Source organism: Rhipicephalus microplus, chromosome X (genome assembly GCF_043290135.1).
Source record: "Rhipicephalus microplus isolate Deutch F79 chromosome X, USDA_Rmic, whole genome shotgun sequence".
Lineage (NCBI taxonomy): Eukaryota > Metazoa > Arthropoda > Arachnida > Ixodida > Ixodidae > Rhipicephalus > Rhipicephalus microplus.
In genome coordinates, this window is record NC_134710.1 from 387,598,360 (window position 1) to 387,620,456 (window position 22,097).

At 46.5% G+C, this 22,097-nt stretch overlaps 1 protein-coding gene across 1 annotated transcript in view; it reads right to left on the reverse strand.

Moving 5' to 3' along the window:
- Positions 1-22,097, reverse strand: part of LOC119161027 (nose resistant to fluoxetine protein 6) — a 204,287-nt gene that overhangs the window by 133,734 nt on the left and 48,456 nt on the right. The window contains exon 2 of the mRNA XM_075880084.1: positions 18,803-19,013. Within this exon, the coding sequence (XP_075736199.1) occupies positions 18,803-19,013 (211 nt within the window). The remainder of the gene's footprint in view (positions 1-18,802; positions 19,014-22,097) is intronic.

Here is a 22,097-nt window from a genome sequence, read left to right on the forward strand (position 1 = left end):
GCCATGTTTTTTTTTTCATTAAGCATTTCCTCTTCGTCGCTTCTCCTACCATGCTTTCATACGTCACATATATATAAATATTGTGGTCGTTTGTTATTTATATCGTCCTCATACCAGCATGATCATAATCACCATCATCCGCTTGTCTCGTCCTCATCGCCTCTGCGTGTCATCATCTCATTCAGCCTCTGCCCGTTCGTTTTGCGAGGTCTTCCTTCGAATAAACGATGTTGCAACCAAAACGTCATACGTCGTGCAGGTGGATTTTTGGTCCTCTGTGCTGTCACAGCACCCTCTACCTGCTGGAGCTTCGTTCAGGCTGCCGCTTGCGCCCACTGTCCGGCAGCATGTCGCAGAACGAGCCTGCCAACGCTGATGCTTTCAACCACGCACCGCCGCCAGCCGCCCCTCCTGGTTTTATAATCGGACACCAGCGTGAACCCCCGCTCTTTGCTGGTCTTCGTGGAGAAGACGTAGAAGACTGGCTTGATGACTACGACCGAGTAAGTGTCGCCAATTGGTGGGAAGAGGCCACCAAACTGCGGTACGTTCCTTTCTATGTAACTGGAGTCGCGATGACATGGTATTTGAACCAAATCAATGACTTACCCGACTGGGCGACCTTCCAGCACCAGGTCCGACACATTTTGGGACATCGGTCATTTGTTCCGCTGTCACGAAGAAGACCCTCGATACTCGCCGACAACATCCCGGCGAATCTTACACTTCCTACATTGAGGATGTCCTTCACTGTGCCGGGGTGTCTATTCATCTATGCCGGAATCGGACAGAGTACGCCACATTTTGAAAGGCATTCGACCTGTTGCCTTTAATGCACTTGCTGCGTGAAATCTAGCTACCCTCACTGACGTTGTCACGACATGCAGGTGCCTTGATGCGCTGGAATCCGTTCGTCTCCAACCGGACATTGGCGACCACCGCTCCACGTCTCATAGCCATCTGTGTGACCTTATCCGGTACATTAAACGCGAAGAATTGCGGTCTATGGGCTTCACACCTCCTTCACCGCGTACAACACAGTTTTCGGGAGTTCTCTTGCGTGACCTCATCAAGGATGAACTTGCATCCCTGACCAGCCCTGATCGCATACAGCCACCTGTTTCTCGCCCAATATCAACGTACCCTCAAGTCGCTGCCGCGCCTCCGAGCAACGTACACGTGACATTGCCGCAACCATCCTCCGCGTTGGTTGCTGCCACTCCCCCAGTAACTACACTTCGATGCCACCCGACCCTTCTTCGGCCCACCTGACCGCGCTGTCTCCATGTGCCCCTAACGCCTCCTGCTACCCACCCTGGCACTCGTTCCGCCTGTGAGCTATTACTGCGGCTGTCGCGGCCACATCTCATTTATGCCGAAAGTGCCAGCAAGATGAACGTCGAGGTTACGACGTGCGTGAACGAGATCAGTCCTCTGGGGCCTCTTATCAAAGGCAGTGTTTATTCGAGGGAATACCTTGCAATACGAACGGGCAGAGCCTAAACACCGACTGTGACGATGATGATGGTGATTACGATCGTGCATGTATAAGGGCAATGTAAATAGCAAATGCCTACAGTATATATATATATATATATATATATATATATATATATATATATATATATATATATATATGTGTGTGTGTGTGTGTGTGTGTGTGTGTGTGTGTGTGTGTGTGTGTGTGTGTGTGTGTGTGTGTGTGTGTGTGTTGGAAAGTATGAGACTCAGAGACAACGCCCGTTTGCTGAGCCGGTTGTTCTTTATCCGTATCTTGGTTCTCCTCCACCTCATTCGCCTAGCATGCGCGTCGTCTGTGCCAGAGTGCCAGTTTCGGTCTTCGTCATCACACTCGGCGATGACTGCAAGCATTGTCGATGGGCCACACGACAATGTGCTGGTCGGTGAGGCTAGCTGCAACAGTTGACAGTGCTTCAGGCGGGCGGGGTTGGCTGCATCGTTGTGGTCGGCTGCGACCACGCTGGTGGTTAGTCTAAATTGGCTCTAGTCGCCGACTCTGGCTATGTCACCTGGGTCGTTCACCATGTCGTAGTGGGGACTGGGTCCCGGTTGGTCCACTTGTTGATGATGACTCGGCGGAAGAACATTAACTGTCGCGTGTCAATCTACAACCTTGGCCACACTACTACTTTTCAGAGAAAGCAGTTCGACATCAATTTTCTTTTGGTGGACCGAGCAGGCATTCTCGTGGTAGTTGAAGTGTCTTGCGGTGGTGTGGTTTTCTTGAAGATGGCTCTGGCGGGTGGCCCAGACTGGATCGACATGATAGCAGGTTCATCACAGAATGTTTTCCTTTGTTCCGCCACATTTTGGAAAACAGGACAGGGAATGGTGGATTCGGCAACGACACAAGTAGCATCATAAGCGGCTGTCTGCGCATTTTTCGGCGGATTGAGGGATGTTTTTTGGTGTGATCAGACATCTGCACTAACGTGGGGTGGAAGTTCTCGTGCGGAAGTGAAGTTCTCGGCTTCTGCGCCGAGATGCAGCTAGTCCGTGACTTGCGCAGCGCTGTCGTTATGGGGCTCCCGGACGCTATCAAGTCAGCGATTCTTGAAGCCACGCTGCGTACTGGCGGCAGATCCTCGACGAAAGCCATTCCGAAAATCGGAGACTCTACCGATTCGGGCAGTGCATGCGTCGCACGCATATCCACTTCCGTATGGTCAGATGGGATGTTATTAGACTCAGGAAAAAGACCTGTCTCATTAGGTGGTAGAATGTCCAGTAGGATGGGGGCCGGTGCCTCTAATTCGACCGGACGGCCTGCGTTAAGACCTGCTGCGGAGCGTTGCGCAAAGCTTGCTGCCAGGAACCCGTCGAACACAGCTGCACCGTCGGGCCGGTCCTCCTCAGGAGCTCCAAATACGACAGCAGAAATGCCTGTGCAAGGCAGAGTTACATGCTCGTGATTGTTTCCTTCACCTTAATTACCGAGAGATGACAGGGTGATAGGAGCTCGAATTGCATCTTCTAGGTCACGCTTCTCTTGAGCTCCATTCTCAGAGAAGGTCGAGTTGCATGAGCAGGTAGCAAATGGAATCAGACCGAAAGCAGCAACGAGCTTGGAGCTCTACTCCGCCCATCACTGCTGCTTCCAGCCTTCATACCTGTGCCACGCCAGTGCACTTTCCCGAAGACGGTCTATGGCCACGGACCATTTCTGACGCTCTGTCCAGGCCGCGCGCATGGCTAGCGTGTTGACAGTTGCCACCCAGCTGTCGGCGTCGTTCTGGAACCCGTCGAGTTCTGGCAGTTCGTAGGTGGACGGCGATGGTGGGGCGGCTCGTGAGAATGCAGATATCATAGAGACAAAGTCGTCGTGCTGGTCTGAGAGCTGCAGGAGGGCATCCCTCAGCTCTCTGCGTTGCTCAGATGAGCAGGCTTCAAGGTCTTGTGAGGTGACTGCATCCAACAAGGCATTACTTGCGCTCAGCGCTGGCAGGATTGCAGGGAACAGCGTGGAGCTCATCGCTGTCACGGCGTTTACCATGACGTGGAGTCGCGCGATGGTACGTCGCAGCTCCACGGCACTGTCACATGAGGTATCTGGACACCTTTGGTTCGTGTGCGTGAAGAACGCGGCTTTAGCAGAATTCTCGGTGCGACATGCACGCCCAAGGAAGCTTGAACAGCGTCTCTTAAATGTTTACCCGTTGTAAGAGGACCGGGCACGGGATGCAAGCCACGGAAAGCGTGCGCGATGTTCTCAGATGAGAGCAGCTCATGCGCAATCTGAGATGAAGGTGGTAACCTGCCGTCTGTCAAATGGTACCCTGGAACCTCTAAGGAGGCATGGACGCCGTCCGCGTTGGACTCAGTGGGTAAGTGCAGCAGCGGTCGCGTTAACTCCATGGTCGAAGAATCGTGAACCGCGTTCCTGCGATCAGAAAACCACGCCGCCGATGATCCGCGAGAGAGAGTACGGTCAGGTGGCTTGAACGGCCGGGTTCACATGTCGACCTGCACTTACGGCCGAATCCATGGCCAAGGATGCGTGGACTGCGTCCCTTGTCGTGAAATGGTGTTTTTCATATTCCAAAATAGTTTTGTTCATGTTATAGTCCTGAGTTTTTTTTTCAAACTAAATTCAACAAATATAAATATCCTACAATATCAATACAGAAAAAATACAGTACAAGTACCAGAACGTCAACAAATAATTCCTCGTTAGCAGCCCACCAAACACACGTGTTTTAAGTTTTTTACACAGCGTCTTGTACGTGATCTTCGGACGATGGTTTAAAGCGCACTACCGTTTTAAGCAAAACACGCATAACCACATCCCAATAACCTTTCTGCACCTTTCACCTGCGCAATCTGGTTCTTTTAAAATTGCAGATACCACCCTAATTATAGTCAGTGTGCACTCAAGTGGCCGGTGTTCAGTGTCTGTGTGGGGTTCTATAAGCAAAGATGGGCTAGGGCCACTTGTCCGCTTTGATGGCCCTACCACAGTTCCCTGCAACAAGACACCGTGCTCCCATATGCCCTGGACAGACCTTTCCCCTGCGGCTGCTTCATCTTCCAGCAGGGCAAAAGCCCCGTACGCATGGCTCGTCAGTTGACCATCATGGCTGAAGACCTTGGCGTATACGCACCTTGCCGTGGCTTCTCCATGGCGCGGGCGCAAACTCGATCAAGAATGTGTGGGCTCAAAATAATTGGGGTCTCTCAAGGCGCAACTTGTTCAAAGCATCGTCGGACGCTCTGTGGAAGGCGGTTCAAAACGAGTGGAAGGCCCTTCGGTTGGACGCCCCACCGTGGTGGTTTAGTGGCTAATGACCGATTCCATTGGGAGAACAGAAGCACTCAAAAGCACCCTTAAAGTGCTCTCTTCAGAGCCGGCCTGTTTCAGTGGTCGAACAGGTGCAGGAGCACTGCCATCCATTAGTAGAGCGAGAGTGCTCTTGCTGCACCGAGAGCAGCCAGGAGGAGTTTGCAGTGCTCTCGCCTGAAAAGCGAAGTACGCGCAGTACGACGGGTCACGTGGTCGTTCAACATCACAGCCTCAAAATTTTTCTTCAGCCGGCGAGCGCGGCGGCAACGGTAGCAACCATGTGTAGTTTGACACCGCTGTTCTGTACTAATGGCTAGGATGAGAGCTGGACATTTGCTGAATGAGTCATTGCACAAGCATACTAGGTATTAGGATAATGAACAATATGTGGCTGACCAATTTCACGCTTATTTTGCTGCTGCCCCACAAAGAATATGCCGGTGTTTGGAATGTTTCAGTCACATGGTCTCCCTACTCGTCAACGTCTCACCTGCCATCCGGGAGCGTGGCGCATTCCAGTGGCAGGTTGAGTGGCCCTGCACTCAGTGCTCTGCCCCCCAGTCCTCAGTGTCCTGCCCCTCTACTCCTGTTTTCTCAATGGAATTCGCCATAAGGTACTCGGATGCTGACCCGCAGGTCGCGATATCGAATTGCGGCTGTGGCGGCTGCATTGCCGATGGAGGCGGAAAGGTTGTAGGCCTGTGTGCTTAGATTTGGGTGCAAATTAAAGAACCCTAGGTGGTCGAAATTTCCTGAGCCCTCCACTACGGCGTCTCTCATGGTTTTGGGACGTTAAACCTCACATACTAATCAATCATCCCTTCGGTCGGGCGGCAAATATGTCGCCTCGTTATACAAATCTATGCCAAGAAGGTTCGCAAAAATAATTTCCGTGAACGGCCACTTCACGTACTATTAATTTTTCTTACAAAGAGGGTGAGTGGAGTAGATGTGATAAGTTTGGCCATTGCTATTTCTCGCTCGCAATCAGAAGCTTTCCTTTTTTGTTCTTTGAAGGCCAAGCCATGACCTCGGCTACTACAGCAATCGTTTTTTTATTCTTTCTTTCTAGTCTATTCGCCTCTTTTGTTGCATGTGCAAGGTGATCTGCCTGCATCATGTTATATTATGTTAATGAACTAAAGAATTCTTTAGGCTCTGCGCCTTTTTGTTTTCAATGCCCTCGTTCGTGTTTCACTATCACATGGTATGTTTCAACTAAAATGAACGTGCAGAGAAGAGAATTGAGAACGTGAGTGGCACCGGTTTGCCACTAAGACAAACTATGCTATCTCTTTAATCAGGGTGCAGTGAATCTCACACACGTCACCACCACTGTGCCTCCGTTGAACTGAGCACATCACACAATGACGAAAGCGACGCCTAGCACGAAAAGCTGCATGTAGTCACTGGTACGCTGCAAGAGAATAAAAACTTATGGCTGCGAAATTAAAAGAACGCGCATGCGCACTCTCACGTCAGATGGCACGGCGAAGCAGTTTTATCGGATTGCAGGCGTCGCTCGCATGTCCCGACTCATTTTGTCAACGGGTGTACAGAAGGGTACACTGTTAAGGGGAACACCGGAGCGCATGTCGTCTGCTCAGCGCCATCGCCAGCCGGCTGCAGCAACTACTTTCGCGCAGGAGCAGTGAACGCTGTGGGCGGCGTTAGTTTGTCGTCTTCTACAGTTGGTGCCACACTCCAGATCGCCGCGACGCCAGCCATCCCTGAGCTTTGAAAATTGTCCGCAGAATGAATGGCCACGCTCAGATAGAAACCTGTGGCGAAAATGAGATAAGTTTTCATTAAATACTACCTCACTGTGTTTTCAGTGGTTAAAGGAAGCGTGTATTCTTTACGGAAGCATTCTTTAGCATAGCCATGATAAAGTGCACTTTTCCTTGTGGAGTGCGTATGTTATGTGCACTGGTGCAGATTCAAGAGTCTGCAGAGCGTATAGCTGAACAAAGAATTTACAAGCGCCTTTAACTGGTGGCAACACAAACCTGTCTCGAAGTGGGCAATTCTTTATCTAACGAAAAGGCGAACGAAAGACAACAATCCAGCTGATGTTTCAGGTGACATTTATTAGAATATAGATTATTCCCGCCATTTTCTTCCAAAATCGAAGGAAAGCGACCATTTTTATGATTCTGTGACTTCGGCCACGCTTCGCGGCAATCAGAAGCGCGGCCACAACTTTAGCAGACCACAAACTAGCACCACCCACAGCACCTCTTGCTGTTGCGCGAAACTAGTTGCCACCGCCGGCCGGCAGTGGCACCGAGCCCACGACACGCGCTCCGGTGTTCCCTTTAACAGTGGACTCCTTTGTACATACATGGTCGGTATGGAGCCTGAAGTTTTCCTTTTCGCAAGCAGAAGTAGCCGCTTGGCGACTATTCGCTCCTCAGTTATCGACAACTGTATAATCGATATACCGGCCCCGTGTTGCAACGTCCGATTGCTCATATTAGAATTTAATGCCGCGCTATCATCCCCCTCTCTTCACGATAACGTGAATCTACTCAGTGACATCAATATTTAGTGAAGCTCACTCTAACATGAAAAAAAAAACATGGTCTCTAACAAATGAGTTACGAGGTGTATCTACACGTAATGGCCATCAGTTGTCGCTTCTCTCAGACTTTTCACATGATGGAATAACTGTTGCGATTGACGTCAATACTTCTTTTTCACACGTCTCTGGTATTGCAAAACTACACTCTGAAGCATGTACTCTAAAACACGGACCATCTGCGCACCATCCTTCTATTTCAGAATATGATCTCGAATCCATTGTTGTTAAGCTAAAATGTAAGAAATCACCAGGTTTACCATCTCGAAACCACCCTATGAGTATGAGAGACGCCGTAGTGGAAGGGTCCGAAAATTTCGACCACCTGGAGTTCTTTACCATGCACCCAAATCTGAGCACACGAGCCTACAGCGTTTTCGCATCTATCAAAAATACAGCAGCCGCAGCCGGGATTCGATCCAGTGGCCTGCGAGTCAACAGCCGAGCACTTTAGCCACTAGACCATCGCGGCGGGGCAAATCACCAGGTATTGACGGGATTTCAGTAGATGAGACACTCAGACACTTTCTTGCTATTAGGTGGGTATTGTTAACATTTCTCAACTATACTGTGGACACTGGAATTATCCTAGCAGAAATGGAAAACGTCTTAGTGATACCCCTGTTCAAGTGACCTGCAAGAAATACGTATGAGAAATGTCGTCCTATAACTGTTTTACCTTGCATCTCTCAAATACTAGAAAAACACATGCTGCAATTCATGTTCGCGTACCTTGATGCCAATCACATATCAGATGCACAATGTGGTTTTATACCGAGCAAAGGCACACACGACCTTCTAGAGGTTATTTAGGGCGTTATAAACTCTGCTTTTGAAGCTAACATGCCGGTATGCGCTCTATCCGTGGATGTTAGCAAACCTTTTGATAGTGTGTGTCATGCTTTCGCCACTTTCAATGGTTGGATTTTGCGGGCCTTTCTCTTATTTACTTGCGAACTTTTTGTATGCTAGAACACGGTTAGTATTCATAGGACAGTACCGTAGCAATATAACGTCTATAGAAGCCGCAGTGCCTCTGGAATCACCATGAGGTCCATTTCTTTTCAACCTACACGTTAATGACATCGACGTGGCTGTATCTGCTATCCTATTTCAATATGCATGCTGACAAAATGGACATTTTGTTCCGGCTTTCCGGCTTTCCAGAAGTAATTTTTCTTTTGCAAGATGCTACGAAAAGTTTGATAGACTGGTGTGCTAATAATGTGAATAATGTAAACGCCTCTAAACCATAGCTCATTTATTTTGGTAGGCCCCAGAAAAAAATTCTAGATCTAGGCGTGCCATTGCTAGCGCACTGTTCATCTTGTTCTTCGTGCTCTGCTGCTGTCGAAAGAGAGAGAGATCCGCGGCCCTAGCGGTCTCCTTTCAAACCGCAGCACGCGCCAAGAGCGAGCGCGGGCACCGTCCCACCCTCTACTGAGCACTTTATGACCGCCGCTGTCGAAAGAGAGAGCCGCGCCCCTAGCGGTCTCTTTTCAAACCGCAGCACGAGCCAAGAGCGAGCACTGGCAACGCCCTGCCCTGTACCAGGCGCATCCAGTAGTAGCGTGTCATGCCGATGGACAGGGGACATGGCTCGACCCTAAGTAGCTTCGCCCCTAAAAGAAAGACGGAGCGCTACGCTTTTTCGTCGATCACCGGAAGCTGAACAGCGTGACTAAAAAGGACATGTACCCGATGCCACGCATCGACGACTCGTTAGACATATTTTGCCACACCCACTATTTTTCCTCTTTTGATTCAAAAAGCGGGTACTGGTAGATATAGGTTGACGAGCGAGACCACGAGAAAACAGCCTTTGTGGCCCCCGACAGCCTGTATGAATTTCGAGTACTTCCTTATGGTTTGTGTTCAACTCCCACCACTTTCCAGAGAATGATGGACACTGCAGTGCTTACTGGTCTGACGTGGCAAACTTGTCTCGTATACCTTAATAGTGTTCTTTTTTGGAAACATTTTGACAACATCTTTACCACCTTAGGAATGGGCTAGAGCCTATTTGATCAGCAGATCTTACACTCAAACTGGAGAAGTGTCACTTTGCTTATGAAGAACTCATTTTCCTTGGCCATGTGCTAAACGCAAAAGTAGTCCCACCCAATCCCGACAAACTTGCCGCTGTAGTCACGTTTCCACCTCTTACAGATAAAAAGGCTGTTCGGTGCTTTCTGGGCTTGTGCGCCTACTATCGACAATTGATTAGAGGGTTTCCAAATATAGCGGAACCCTTGACCCATTTTACACAAGACGACATACCGTTTGTATGGGCTACCGAGCAACAGGTTGCTTTTGCTGAACTACGAGAGCGGGTCCAGTCAGCCCCCGTTCTTGCGCATATTGACAATGATGCTGACACAGAGGTGCACACTGATGCCAGTAACATCGGCCTGGCGCAGTGCTCGTCCAGCATCAACATGGCAAAGAATTTTCCATGCTGATGCTGGACGAGCACTGCTCTTCTGGTCCGAGTTTCAATGAAGAGAGGGGAAAGGGGGTTCTCTCCCGGAACAATTTGGCGGTTGGGTTGCTTCTTCCGCCTATCCATGGAATGGTAGCCAAGGAGTAGAGATTTTAATTGCTAAGTCCCTACCTGCGCGGTCGGGCTGCCTCGCCATCTCCCCAAACAAGCCAACCTGGAGGGAATGCGTGTAGGGCTCACGGACCGTCTTCTAATCTTTTTGCTGCTTCCCGTCACTCGACGCTGATTCCGAGAGAACTGGGGTTCCGGGCGTGGGAGCACTGCCCGGCTAGGTTTATCAGGGACAGCATGGCGCATACTGACGAGGGTCACCATCAGCTTCCCCCTCGCGAGATGGGTCACAGAGGGCAGTAGTCACAGCTGCTGCACGAAGGGACGACGAAAGGGTCCGCAGTTGAACTCGCCTTGTTGTCGGGTTGTCTGGGTAATGGCCGAAAACTTCGACAGCGTCCCTAAAACTCGACCACATATGCGAGCAAGCACTCGGCCCCCATCAAACAAACCAAGCCAAAAGATGGATGGCAAATTGATTTCTTTTTACTAGCTTTACACGATAAGCTCACACTCAGAACTTTCAGGACTCACTTGAGCTGAGAAATCAAACGTGCTCCCTTATACATTTAAATAATAAGTTGCACGAAAAAAACTCAAATATCAATTTTGTTACATTGTCAAGAGCACCCCTGAATTGCTGACAAAGAACGACTGAGAGCATCAGCGTTTCCATTCAATTTGCTCTCCTTGTTTCTAATGTCAAAATGATATTTTGAAAAAATCAGGCTCTACCTCACAAGGCGACCTTACAAGGTCACGGTTAGCAGCCACGCAAGGGGACAATGGTCTGTCTCTACTTTAAATTAAGCACTTTTGAGGTAACACTGCAACCGATGAATGGCCTACATAATGTAAGCGCACTCCTTTCCTGAAGCACAGCACGTCATCTCACGAGAGCCTAACTCCCCGCTCCAGTAGAGCACGACATGTTCATTACCAAATAATCCTTCTGACATAGAATGGCACCTGGGCCTCGATCGTTTTCATCTCATTGGACCATGCATTCTCGGTCATAAACGCAAGCTCTCAAAACTGGACGATGATCAGTATTGCCTCTTCCCTTAAGAAGGTTGCCTCCTCTTTTTCATTACTGACTACTTTCATTGGTTCTGTCCCGCGAAGAGCGTCAGTCAAGTACGCAAACGCTGAATATACTCTGATTCAGCGAGCGCTACTATTGCCCTAACGTCCGTCTTTGTCTACGGCCGCCAACAACATGGCAAGACCAGCAAGTTGCCTGCTCACAGCAAGTTATTTTTTCACCCACTTTTCTTAATTATTATTTACATTACATTGGTTCTAATAACTTCCCCTATACATTCCTTAGGTGTATACCTAAGGGCTCGTTTTTTCGTGTTTTGACACAATATTAATGAGATCTAACAGACAATAATGCCAAAGAATGTATAGGGGAAGTTATTAGAACGGATGTAATGTAAATAAAAAGAAAGAAAATTGGGTGAAAAATAACCTACCGTGAGCAGGAATCGAACCTACGACCTTCAAAAAACGCGTTCGATGCTCTGACCACTGAGCTATCACTGCGGCCTTCCCCATCCACTTTTTCTTTTTTTTGGGGGGGGGGGGGTTATATGTGAATTTAAACGTGGGAGTGTCAGTCAGCTCCAATTGTAGCCAAGCGGCGAGTGTGAAACACCCTTCTATGAGCCTGTGTGGCGTCACGCCGGTAGCACGTGAACTTATTACGAGCGGGCAGCTGACCAATAGTCTCTCGTATACAACCTAACGGCACCAAGTCTAGCAGTACGAGACCTTCGTTAATGAATAAGGGAAAGAAGTGTATACCTAAGGGCTCGTTTTTCCGTGTTTTGACACAATATTAATGAGATCTAACAGACCATAATGCCAAGGAATATTTAGGGAAGTTATTAGAATGAATGTAATGTAAATAAGAAGAAAGAAAAGTGGGTGAAAATTAACCTACCGTGAGCCGGATATATATATATATATATATATATATATATATATATATATATATATATATATATATATATATATATATATATATATATATATTTACACATATATATATATATATATATATATATATATGTGTGTGTGTGTGTGTGTGTGTGTGTGTGTGTGTGTGTGTGTGTGTGTGTGTGTGTGTGTGTATGTGTATGAATATATATGCTTCTACCATCAAAATATGAATTCCTTTGTAAGTCAGGTGTTACCTCTTCTTGTGCTTGTTCTTCGTGTGTGCGTCAGAGTGCACTCTATGATATGATACAATATTGGTGGCAGAAAACTAAACAGAAAAGACAAAAATAATCTGCACTGGGCTCGGAAAGCACGCCGCAAAAACGCTGATACCCCTCTTCTCATTAACGTCGCTATGTGCAAGTTTTCCACACTGTTATCTAACGTGAAGTACATCAGCCACACGATTTACGCTGATGATATTACCATCTGGTGTCCCGGAGGCAGCAAAGGGGAAGTCGAGAGTGCGATTCAGGAATCCTTCGATCAAACGGAGCTCTTCCTTGCTGGCACAGGGCTGAGATGTTCCTCGAGTAATTCGGAGCTGCTTTTATACAGGCCCCAGTAGAAAAGAAGCCAAGCCAAACAACTGAAAGTATTTATCAGAGTTGGACATTGTACTTCACACCGGTAGGGGTGCCCGCATTCCGAGAGTAGACGCTATTAGAGTGCTCGGCTTGATTATAGAGTCGCATGGGTACAACCGACAAGCCATCGCTAACATTTCAACCAAAACTGAGAACATGATCAGGTTGATTAATAGGGTTTCGAACAGAAGGGGGAGACTGGGGGAGGACAATCTACTGTGGCGCTTTCATGTATTTCTCATAAGTCATAACTTACACTGCTGTCATGCACTCTTGATGTGGATTCGAAAAGAAGAAGCTGGAAACCCTCACCAGGAAAAACATGAAGAGGGTGTTGGGCAGCCCCGTGTGAACAAGCACTGAACGGCTTACGCAGCTAGGAGTTCATAACACCTTAGATGAGTTCCAAGTCCAAGAGACTGCACAGCTAATGCGCCTGTCGTCTACGCCAGCTAGTAGGAAGATTCTGTCCGTCCTAGGTCTCAGTCCTGCACTCGTAGATGATCGCCGTCTTCAACTACCGGATGAACAGCGTACTGCCATCCAGGTCTATTCTTTTCTGCGAAAGGTCCATCCTCAGCACAACGTAGACAGGTGCCGGGCTCGGGCACTCACACTTCTGAAGACCATCAAAACGATCCTCTTTCAGTGTGGTTTGTCGATGCCGCTCATTACGGTCGCTCAGCTAGGTTTCCCTTCATTTACGTCAATCAAGTGGGTTCTATTATCAATGCTGCGTCAGTTAGGGACTGTAGTCCTTCAAGAGCGGAACAGTTGCCTGTAGCCATTGCCCTTTTGGATAACAGTAGATCACAAATCTTCACCGACTCAAGGTCAGTGCTCAGGGCTTTCGCCTTTGGTTCTGCTGTGCTGAAGTATTTAAAATAATTGAAAATACGACACATTCTCTACATACCATTACCTGGTTTCCTGCACATCTCGAACTCCTATAGGACTCTGTAGTAAACCTGAATGACACTACTCACTCCCGGGCACGCACACTAACCCTCCGCGCTGGGGAGGACGTACGTCCGCAGGTTGGCAGGGACGCTTTACTTACATACAGTGCAGTGGCTAAACACTACCAGATCAGTAGGTGGTCATTTGCTCCTCCATAAAGCAACTTGTGTAGACCTCAGGCCATTACGTTTAGAATGTTACAGACCAGGTCCTATCCAAGTCTTTCTTTTCTCAGCATGGTCTCCTTAGAGGCTTTTGACTCTACTTGTCCTGAATGTGGTGAGGTTAGTGACTTAGCACATAGACTCTGGCAGTGCCCTTCGTTGCGGGGCCCAAATCGGCTCACAGAAGAGAATTGGGACTCTGCCTTACGAAGTGCAGATTTACTACCACAACTAAAGGCTGTCCAGAGAGGCCAAGATGCGTCGGTGAGGATAGGCCTCCCCGTTCCGACGTGGGAGCGGCCCATGACGTTGTTTTAAAAAAAGAGCGTTTCTCAGGACCCAACAAAGTTGTTTGTCTCTCGGTCCATGTGGAAAATGAAGATAATCTAACGTAAGGTCAGAGAACTAGGCTGCGAATTTGGCCTTTTTAATTGTAAGGTCCATGTAATCGAAGCAGACAATGCATTAAACCCTTATGAAAAAAGTTTTTTTCTCGAGCCGGTGGTGTTCTTGTCACAGCCCTGTTGTAAAGGGGACACTCATAGCATTTATTCATCGATCGACCCATCCATCAATCATATAAACCTATTTCATGTTTACAAACGCGGCCGGCTCTGAGTGACCTCACGGCGCCTTGGCTCTGCTCGTCGTCCCCGCTGAAAGCAAGCCAGCACTCTTTACGATCACGGAACGACAAGCGCAGCAGGTGCACAGGCTGCCTTCGATTGATGGATATGTAGGGTTGAACGTCCCAAAATCACCATATGATTTGAGAGACGCCGTAGCGGAAGGCTCCAGAAATTTCGACCACCTGGAGTTCTTAAACGTGCACCCAAATCTGAGCACATGCGCCAGCGTACATTTTCGCCCCACCGAAAATGCAGCCGCCACAGCCGGGACTCGATCCCGCGACCTGCGGGTCAGCAGCCGAGTACCTTATCCATTAGACCACTACGGTGGGGCAGGCTGCCTTCGAGAACACCGCGCTGGGACGCCTATCACATGTTTACAATTGGCGGTCGCAACAGAAGTTGCAGTGGCGGTAGAGGGTATTTGAAATAAACATATGAGCTATGTTCACGTGTAGCTCCAGCTTTGAGAATCTCATTAAAACATATGAAGAATCTTAACGGTGGAAGTGTAGCTCATTTGCGTGATGTCAACGTCGTTGCTACAGCCGACGTCACGCGTGGGCATTTTAATTTGTACTATTGCAAGGGCAGACCCACTTCAGCGAGAGGGTCAGGGTAAAATATGCAAATTGGCGGTGTAAAAATACGTACCCACGAATGTTACGGTAACCCTCACATACAACAAATGTGCCAAAGAAGTTATTCATGCAAATAACAAGGGCCACCTTGGCGACATTTCATTTCCGCAATACGCTTGCGCTAAGGCTTCAACAACATGCTGTGGACAATACGGTTACGTACCTGTAAGGTACGTAACCGTATTGTAAGGTACGTAACCGCATTTCGTACGCTCAAGCTGACGCCACGAAATGCGGGCGGACCGTAGACAGACTCGGCAAGTTTCCCGAGTGATGTTTTTCTGTGAATTCACACAGACGTGAATATTTGTGAAGCTCACCACAACCAGAACAGCCCTGCCCGATACACTTGTGTCAGGTGTGTCATCGCAGCCACATATAATCTGAAAAAGCATAGTATAAGTCATCCTTTCGTTCGCTGCTACTTTATTGAAACTTACCCGCGCAGCAACAAACACGTGCTCGATTGTTGGCTCGATGACTGATTCATACATTCATTTAGTTCACGCGAGTATAACTACATCGTTTTGGCGTGTCGAAGACTTTTGCAGTTATATCATTAATGGCAACCGTGAAAAATGTCTCGCATATATGACAATGTCATTCAAAACGTTAACCTGCTTTGAGGTAAACGTGCTCGATACGCCTCTATGGCCTATTAAAAATTGCGTATTTACACGGCTCATCCTAACGCCTAAAAGAGCTAATTTTTTTTTTTTTCGGGGTAAGCCGCTCCAAAAAATAACCTATAAAGCATCGTTGAACGCAAGTTCTCGAATTACACAGCAGCGGCTGATCTAGCAGGGTTCTTGTTAACTTTTTCGTCAACACAAAATTGAAAAGAAGAGACCTGGACTATCCTTCTTGTGCCTTCTCGCGCAAATCACCGTGAAAGCTTGTCAGTACAACATTTTTTTTCTTCTTTGCACGGCCAAAAACAGCGTACGCACTAGCAAAAACACAGCAGCAGCTGCGGTAGGTGCCACGGCTTTTGGCTACCATGCGAAACCAAGCACCTGACAACAGCGCCACCGTGATTTCGTGACGTTTGTTCGGTGGAATTTGTCTATTGCCTGGCATCAGGCCCCTCCATGTGGCAGTTGCAGTTGTTAGGCTGGTTCCTTCCTACGTCCCCAGTCTTCGTGCATTTGTGTTCCAAGTAAAATAATTTCAGTGATAGAGTTCGCACTCTTGACCCAAGTCTTGCATGTTCGGAGGCAATGATCTTCAGGCCAAGCACGCAGATATTTGAAGCCTCGTGTGGCAGCTACTGGTCCCGAGTTAACAGCATTGATAGGAATTGCGGCAGATGGGGGCCATACGTCTTTACAACTGACATAGGCGTCTTTTTTTTTTCCTTTGGAGATTTCGAGATATTTTTGGGCACACAAGTTATGATTTCTGTCAAGGGCATGTTGATGAGTTTCGGAATTCAAAGGTTGTAGGTTTAGACCCCTTTGTGGGAAGGCTTTCTTTTGTGCGCTTTATTTCATTTCAATATATGGCATTATAACAACACTAAAGTTAAAATTACAATCATTATACCATATGACTTGCTTGGCTTTATTGTCTGTTGGTTTTGTTGCGTCCAACAAAGAAAATGAGCTCAGGATTATTTCCCCTCTTTCTTTCTTTTTGTCACTGCTGTTTCTGTTATTACAAAAGCCAGGCAATAATGAAGGAAAAGAATTAGCCTTATCAGTAACAGTCTTCACAAAGAAGAAGGCTGTCTATGCCAAGGGGATTTCCCCGCTTGATATGTAGGAAACCAGAAACAATAGACCACGTTTTTTGGCTCTGTGACTTCTTGGGACTTTTTGCCCCTTCTTCTTGCAATCAACAATAAAGAAAAATTTATCATTGAATTCACACAGGATAAGATAAGAGACCATAAATATTGATGATGGAATCATGCTTGATCTGATATTGTTCATGGGCCTCCCCAGTATAAGGTGTACTCGTGTAGCGATATATCACTGAGAGAAGGACGCCAAGTCAGTGAAAATTTATTTCAGGAAAAGAACGTCAAGCTTCATTAAAGCGCAAAACAATAGGAATGTGGTCCTGTATTCCTGTCGAGGATGGGATCGCCGGCAACGTGGAAGGAATTTTAATCACGGCGCCCGTCCAGAGAGGACCGGTGGCGTTTTCTTCTTCATTTCTTCCTCATCACATGATATTGTGTTCTATACATTTGCATTCTACCGCAATGTTGGACCAATTCTTGGGTGGCAAGGCTTTAGTCACGCAATGTTCTGTTTTTTTTTTTTTTTGCCTTGCTTTCCAAGTCTCAGTTTTTGTCTGAAATAAATCGCTATGTCTGTTATGAGTCTTATGTAACGAGTTTTCATTCAGCATTGACGAAGACCTGGAATAAACCAAAAATATCAATAGCTGGGTTGGGAAAGCGTGACACTGACGAGGCAAAGGTCTTTTGTTCGATACCATGTTTTGATGTATGTACACCACCTTCCATTTTCATATAATACAATAAGTACAATGATGACGTCGATTCGAGCTCTGAGGCATCGCTTGTAGTACCTAAAAGGTACAAATAGTGATAACGTGCTGATCCAGAGTCAATCGCACCATTCAATTTCAGATACGAAACACGAACACAAAGGTATATGCACTGCGCTTCAATGCACTGTTAGAACACTGCCTTCTGAACGCAACAACGGATTTGCTCAGGTTCGTGTCGATGTTGGTTACCAGTGCTTCACGTAGCGGACGTCGACTGCCGAACACACGCTTACCTGCCCTCTTAAGCATATATTTCTTTCTATTCTATACGATACAAAACCTATGCTTCCGCGACTGTCCGCTGGCTTATCAATAACGGTAGCCACACCATGCCACTACTCAAATCAAAACCATCTTGGCTCTCTTTCGCATACGTACATTCGTGGTATTAAATTTTTATTCGAATAATGATCAAAGGTATCCAACTAAACGAGTATTCATCCCCTATGACCACTTTTCATTTATACACCCTGATTTGTCCAACCGCTTGTATGATTCGCTTTCCCGACAGTGCCATAAAATGCTCGAATTTTTTTGAAGCTGTACTGGAATGCTGAGCTGCAGTAGCAACCGTGTACATACGGCTATTACGCGTTACACAAAAGAAGAGCGATTTTAACCACTGGCCACGCTGAAGAGCGAAGTAATGATGGAGCCAGTCCAGTGTACTACTTCCCTGTGTTCTGCCGTCACATAGCAAAGGCATTGCATTATGCATTCAACCTTGCCAATCTTTCGATGAAGGTAGTTTCGACGTTGTATCAGCACAACCAGCGTCCAACAAATATATTTTGTATGGCCTTTATCCTTTAATAAAAGTGGGATTGTGTGGCTTTCCTGTTGCAATCACCTTTGCATAGTGGGAGTGCTGAATCCTACTCGACCTCTTACTGAAAATCACTTGACATGCCAACATCTTTATTTTTTCATTTCGTGCTGTGCAATGCTCCGGACGAAATTTCTCTCCCAAGATGCATTTGAAGTTACAGGTGTACTGTAACAACGGAGCCATTGATCAATCACTATGCTAATGACAGCCCTCAAAAGACTTGGATGCCTTCGAGAATGAGTAAATATATGGAGACAACCAATGCTCTTGTGCATAATCTTGCATTGTAATGTCATTGGTTACTATATCCAAGAGCTAGGTGACCCACAGTATCAACCCTTTAATATTATTCTACTTTGATTTGCTTTTTTTTGTGGTGACCGATGATGGACCAATTACTGCATGATCCTGAAGAACTGTGGGCGTCTCCGCGTAAAATCGGTTCAGCTCGCACAAGGGCGATATCACGTCAAGCTTAAAACTTCTAAATCATCCTGGAACAACTGCTGTTCGTGCTGCGACTCACATTTCAGCGCCCATATCTCGTAGCGTGCAAGGCCCTTGTAGAGAACCAACAAGCTGGAGATACACGCCGAAGATACTGTGCCTTGAACCATCACTTCCTGCGCAGTGGGCATGGCGAAGCGCATGGCGTTCCGCATCAGTTCTGCCAACTGGTCCTCCAAGTTCACAGCAAGTTTCCGCATCACTGGCAAACCCACAGCTGAACCAGAGTGCTGCAATAGTTACAATTTGGGGTGTCATCTTGACGAGACATTGAAAATAGGAGCAATATGAGGGACCACAAGTTTCAGATACTTTCTTTATGCGACACCCTGCTGTGAAAAAGCAACTAATGGGCTCAGTTCAATCATTGTTTTCATGCCATGATTATTTCTGCGCACGCTGATGCACTGGATGTATCAACCTACGTCACATTATAATAATCGCATTCAGGTGAACAATTAAATTACCAATCCTAAAGTGTATTGTACAAATGCGTGGTTTTAGTAACGCCAGTAACCACAAATCATTCATGGTGGCTTCGAAATTCCCGAGCAATGCGTAGAAACGCGTGCATTTGTGTAAGTTAAAAAACACTGGAGGGTTCCAGACAAGAAGACTGCTGCATCGCGACCTAAGAGATCCCTTGTCGTGCATCCAGCCCCCCTCTACGCAGCTTGCATTCCACCCAATGCGCACGTCAATTCGTCTCCCAAATGGATCTCGCTATTTCATATCCAGAATTAGTACAATCTCGATGGGTTAAGTACATCGATAACGTAGATACAGTCGCATCAATTTTGGGGCATACTGTCTCATAAGCAAAGAGGAGCAGCGGAAAGCCCATCGCGGGTCGCTGGGTTGGTGTTCTGAGCGCAGATTACGAAAAAGGAAAGTTATAAAATCTTGAGGTCGGGAAACTTGAGGGACGAGAGGAAGGCGGGCTATAAAGTTTGCTACATCAGCGCTGACTTACAAACGTTTAGGTGGAGCGTATGCGTGTGGGAAGGCTCTGCTCACCTTTTTCAATGGCCTATAGAAATAAATAATGTCGAGTTAGCTCTTTCATGGTAAGTAAGTAGGCAAGTAAGTAAGAGCACGTTACTTACAGTAACCACATTTCAGAGCTCACTCAAGGTGCAACGGCTAAAGGCAATCAGCCTGACAAAGGCCCTTGTCCCTCCGAAGTTTCTGCTGAGCTTCGATATGAGCACAGACCGAAACAGACAAAAGTTTATACATATGTTGCATAGAAATTGACTACAACTAGCTTGCAAGCGCACATACAAACTCACACAGAGACAAAAAGTGTACATAACATATTTGCAAAATTAGACATAACTCACGTAGATACATAACCAAGTGAAATTGATGAAAAATTCAAACAGTGAGAAACACAACGTACATACAGATGCACCGGGAATGGACTGTAAAATACTACAGTCCAATAAAAATTAATGAATGATTTCAGGATTGGTTGAGGCATGCAACTGCACTTATTAGTTTTGAAGTTTTGATAATATGTGCCGGTAGTTAGTAACAAGTTCATTATTTCTTAAAGGCTGCTTGGCGAGCATTAAAGTTCAATTTATCTTAAAGAGTGTTTTTCGCGTAAGGTGTTTGATATGCAACCCTTTTTTTCGTAATAGTTCATGTGCTGGGTGCTCGCTTCTTTTCTTAAGGCAAATCGTAGTGCCTGGTTTCGGTACAGCGTTCTTCGTATAACTGGTCGTTTTTAATTAACTGCAGCGATTTAAAGCAATGGAATTGATTCACCCTGAGCATGTAATTGTTGAATAATAATGGAGCAGTTCACAAGTCTTGCATGCTTCTTCTGTATTTTTTAAAACCTTGCAGTATTTTCTTGTGTATAGTTATTAGCGTTTGGTAATTTGTTTGCGATGTTGTTCTTCAGACTAGCATCTCACAAGGCACATTAGAATGAAAAAGCTCGTAGTACATACTTTTCTTAACCTAAGTGGAATTAAGTGCATTGTTTTATGGAAACAACCAACTATTCGTGCCAGTGTGGTAAATAAAGAATTTGCATGCGTGCTCTAGATTAAACCTCCTAAAACCACACGCCGAGAAAATTTTGTTCTCTAATATGTGCAATGCAATATCTTTCACAATTGCAGGTATGTTACTGATAGGTTTGTTTATAGACTGGATTACCATATAGGTTGTTTCTTTTTCGCACACAAGCTCAATATATTTTGCTGTAACTAATTTGAGAAATGGCTTAGATAGTTATTTCGCTTACTTCAAATTATATGAAATTTTCTGATGTTAAGGAAACATTCGTATCGTCAGCGTACATAACAAGTTCAGCGGAATGAGGTATATTGACATTAATTATAACGTTATATAAGCAAGGAACAATACTAGCCCCAGGGTGGGCCCTTTTCTAATTTGTGTCAGCACTTGTTTTCGCATTAAAACATAGCGTAAGGTAACCGGATTCAAACAAATTCACAAAAAAACACTGGGTAGAAAAAGTGACAATAAGATTAATACGTTTACTTGACGAGAGACGTCATAGACTTCTTTCGTGACATGTCACAGAGGGGCGCCACCGGCACACGTCTTAAGTAAAGCGGCGGTTGTCAGAACAACCCGGCTGTTGGCTCAACGTTAATTGTATACTCGCCCGGTTCTTTGTGCAAGCATTTACAGCGAGGGCTCTTATGAGATCAGAACACGGGCACGTGCGGCGTCGTTGTCGTCCGCCACCTCTGCGTGTGTCCGTAACCACTATCGCAAGAAATAAGAAAAAAAAGACAGTAAATATCAAACATTAGGGACACAACGGGACTCGAACACGGGCCCGCCGCTTGCCAGCCAAGTATTCTACCACTGAGCCACGCCGCGGTGCTTCAGACTTGTCCACAAACTTGGCTTAGTCAGGATCGATGTCGGGAAAGGAGTCTTGTTAATGTGAGTAATAAAGCATTTTAGAACATGAAAGGGACTACCAGGCGTCGCACAATGCGAATTATTTGACGAAGGGGTCCTCCGATTCTCCCAGCCATCACCAAAGCTCGTTCTTGATCACCTAATAACTGTGTCGCACACCCACATCAGGCATAATTCTTTGCCGTCGACAGCCACGGCATAAAAAAAAATTGACAAAAATCGTAGCAAGTGTGTAGCAGATACCACGTTTGTCCAAAAAAGTCATGAAGGATATATCATGATGAATGCTAGCCCACTGCAGAAAAGTTATGAACATTTATAGCTTGGTGGGTACCGAGCAAGTGTGTTTGTAGCAGTCACCCAAAGAGTGTTTAGCAAACGCTCTGAAAGGCCGCTTGGCC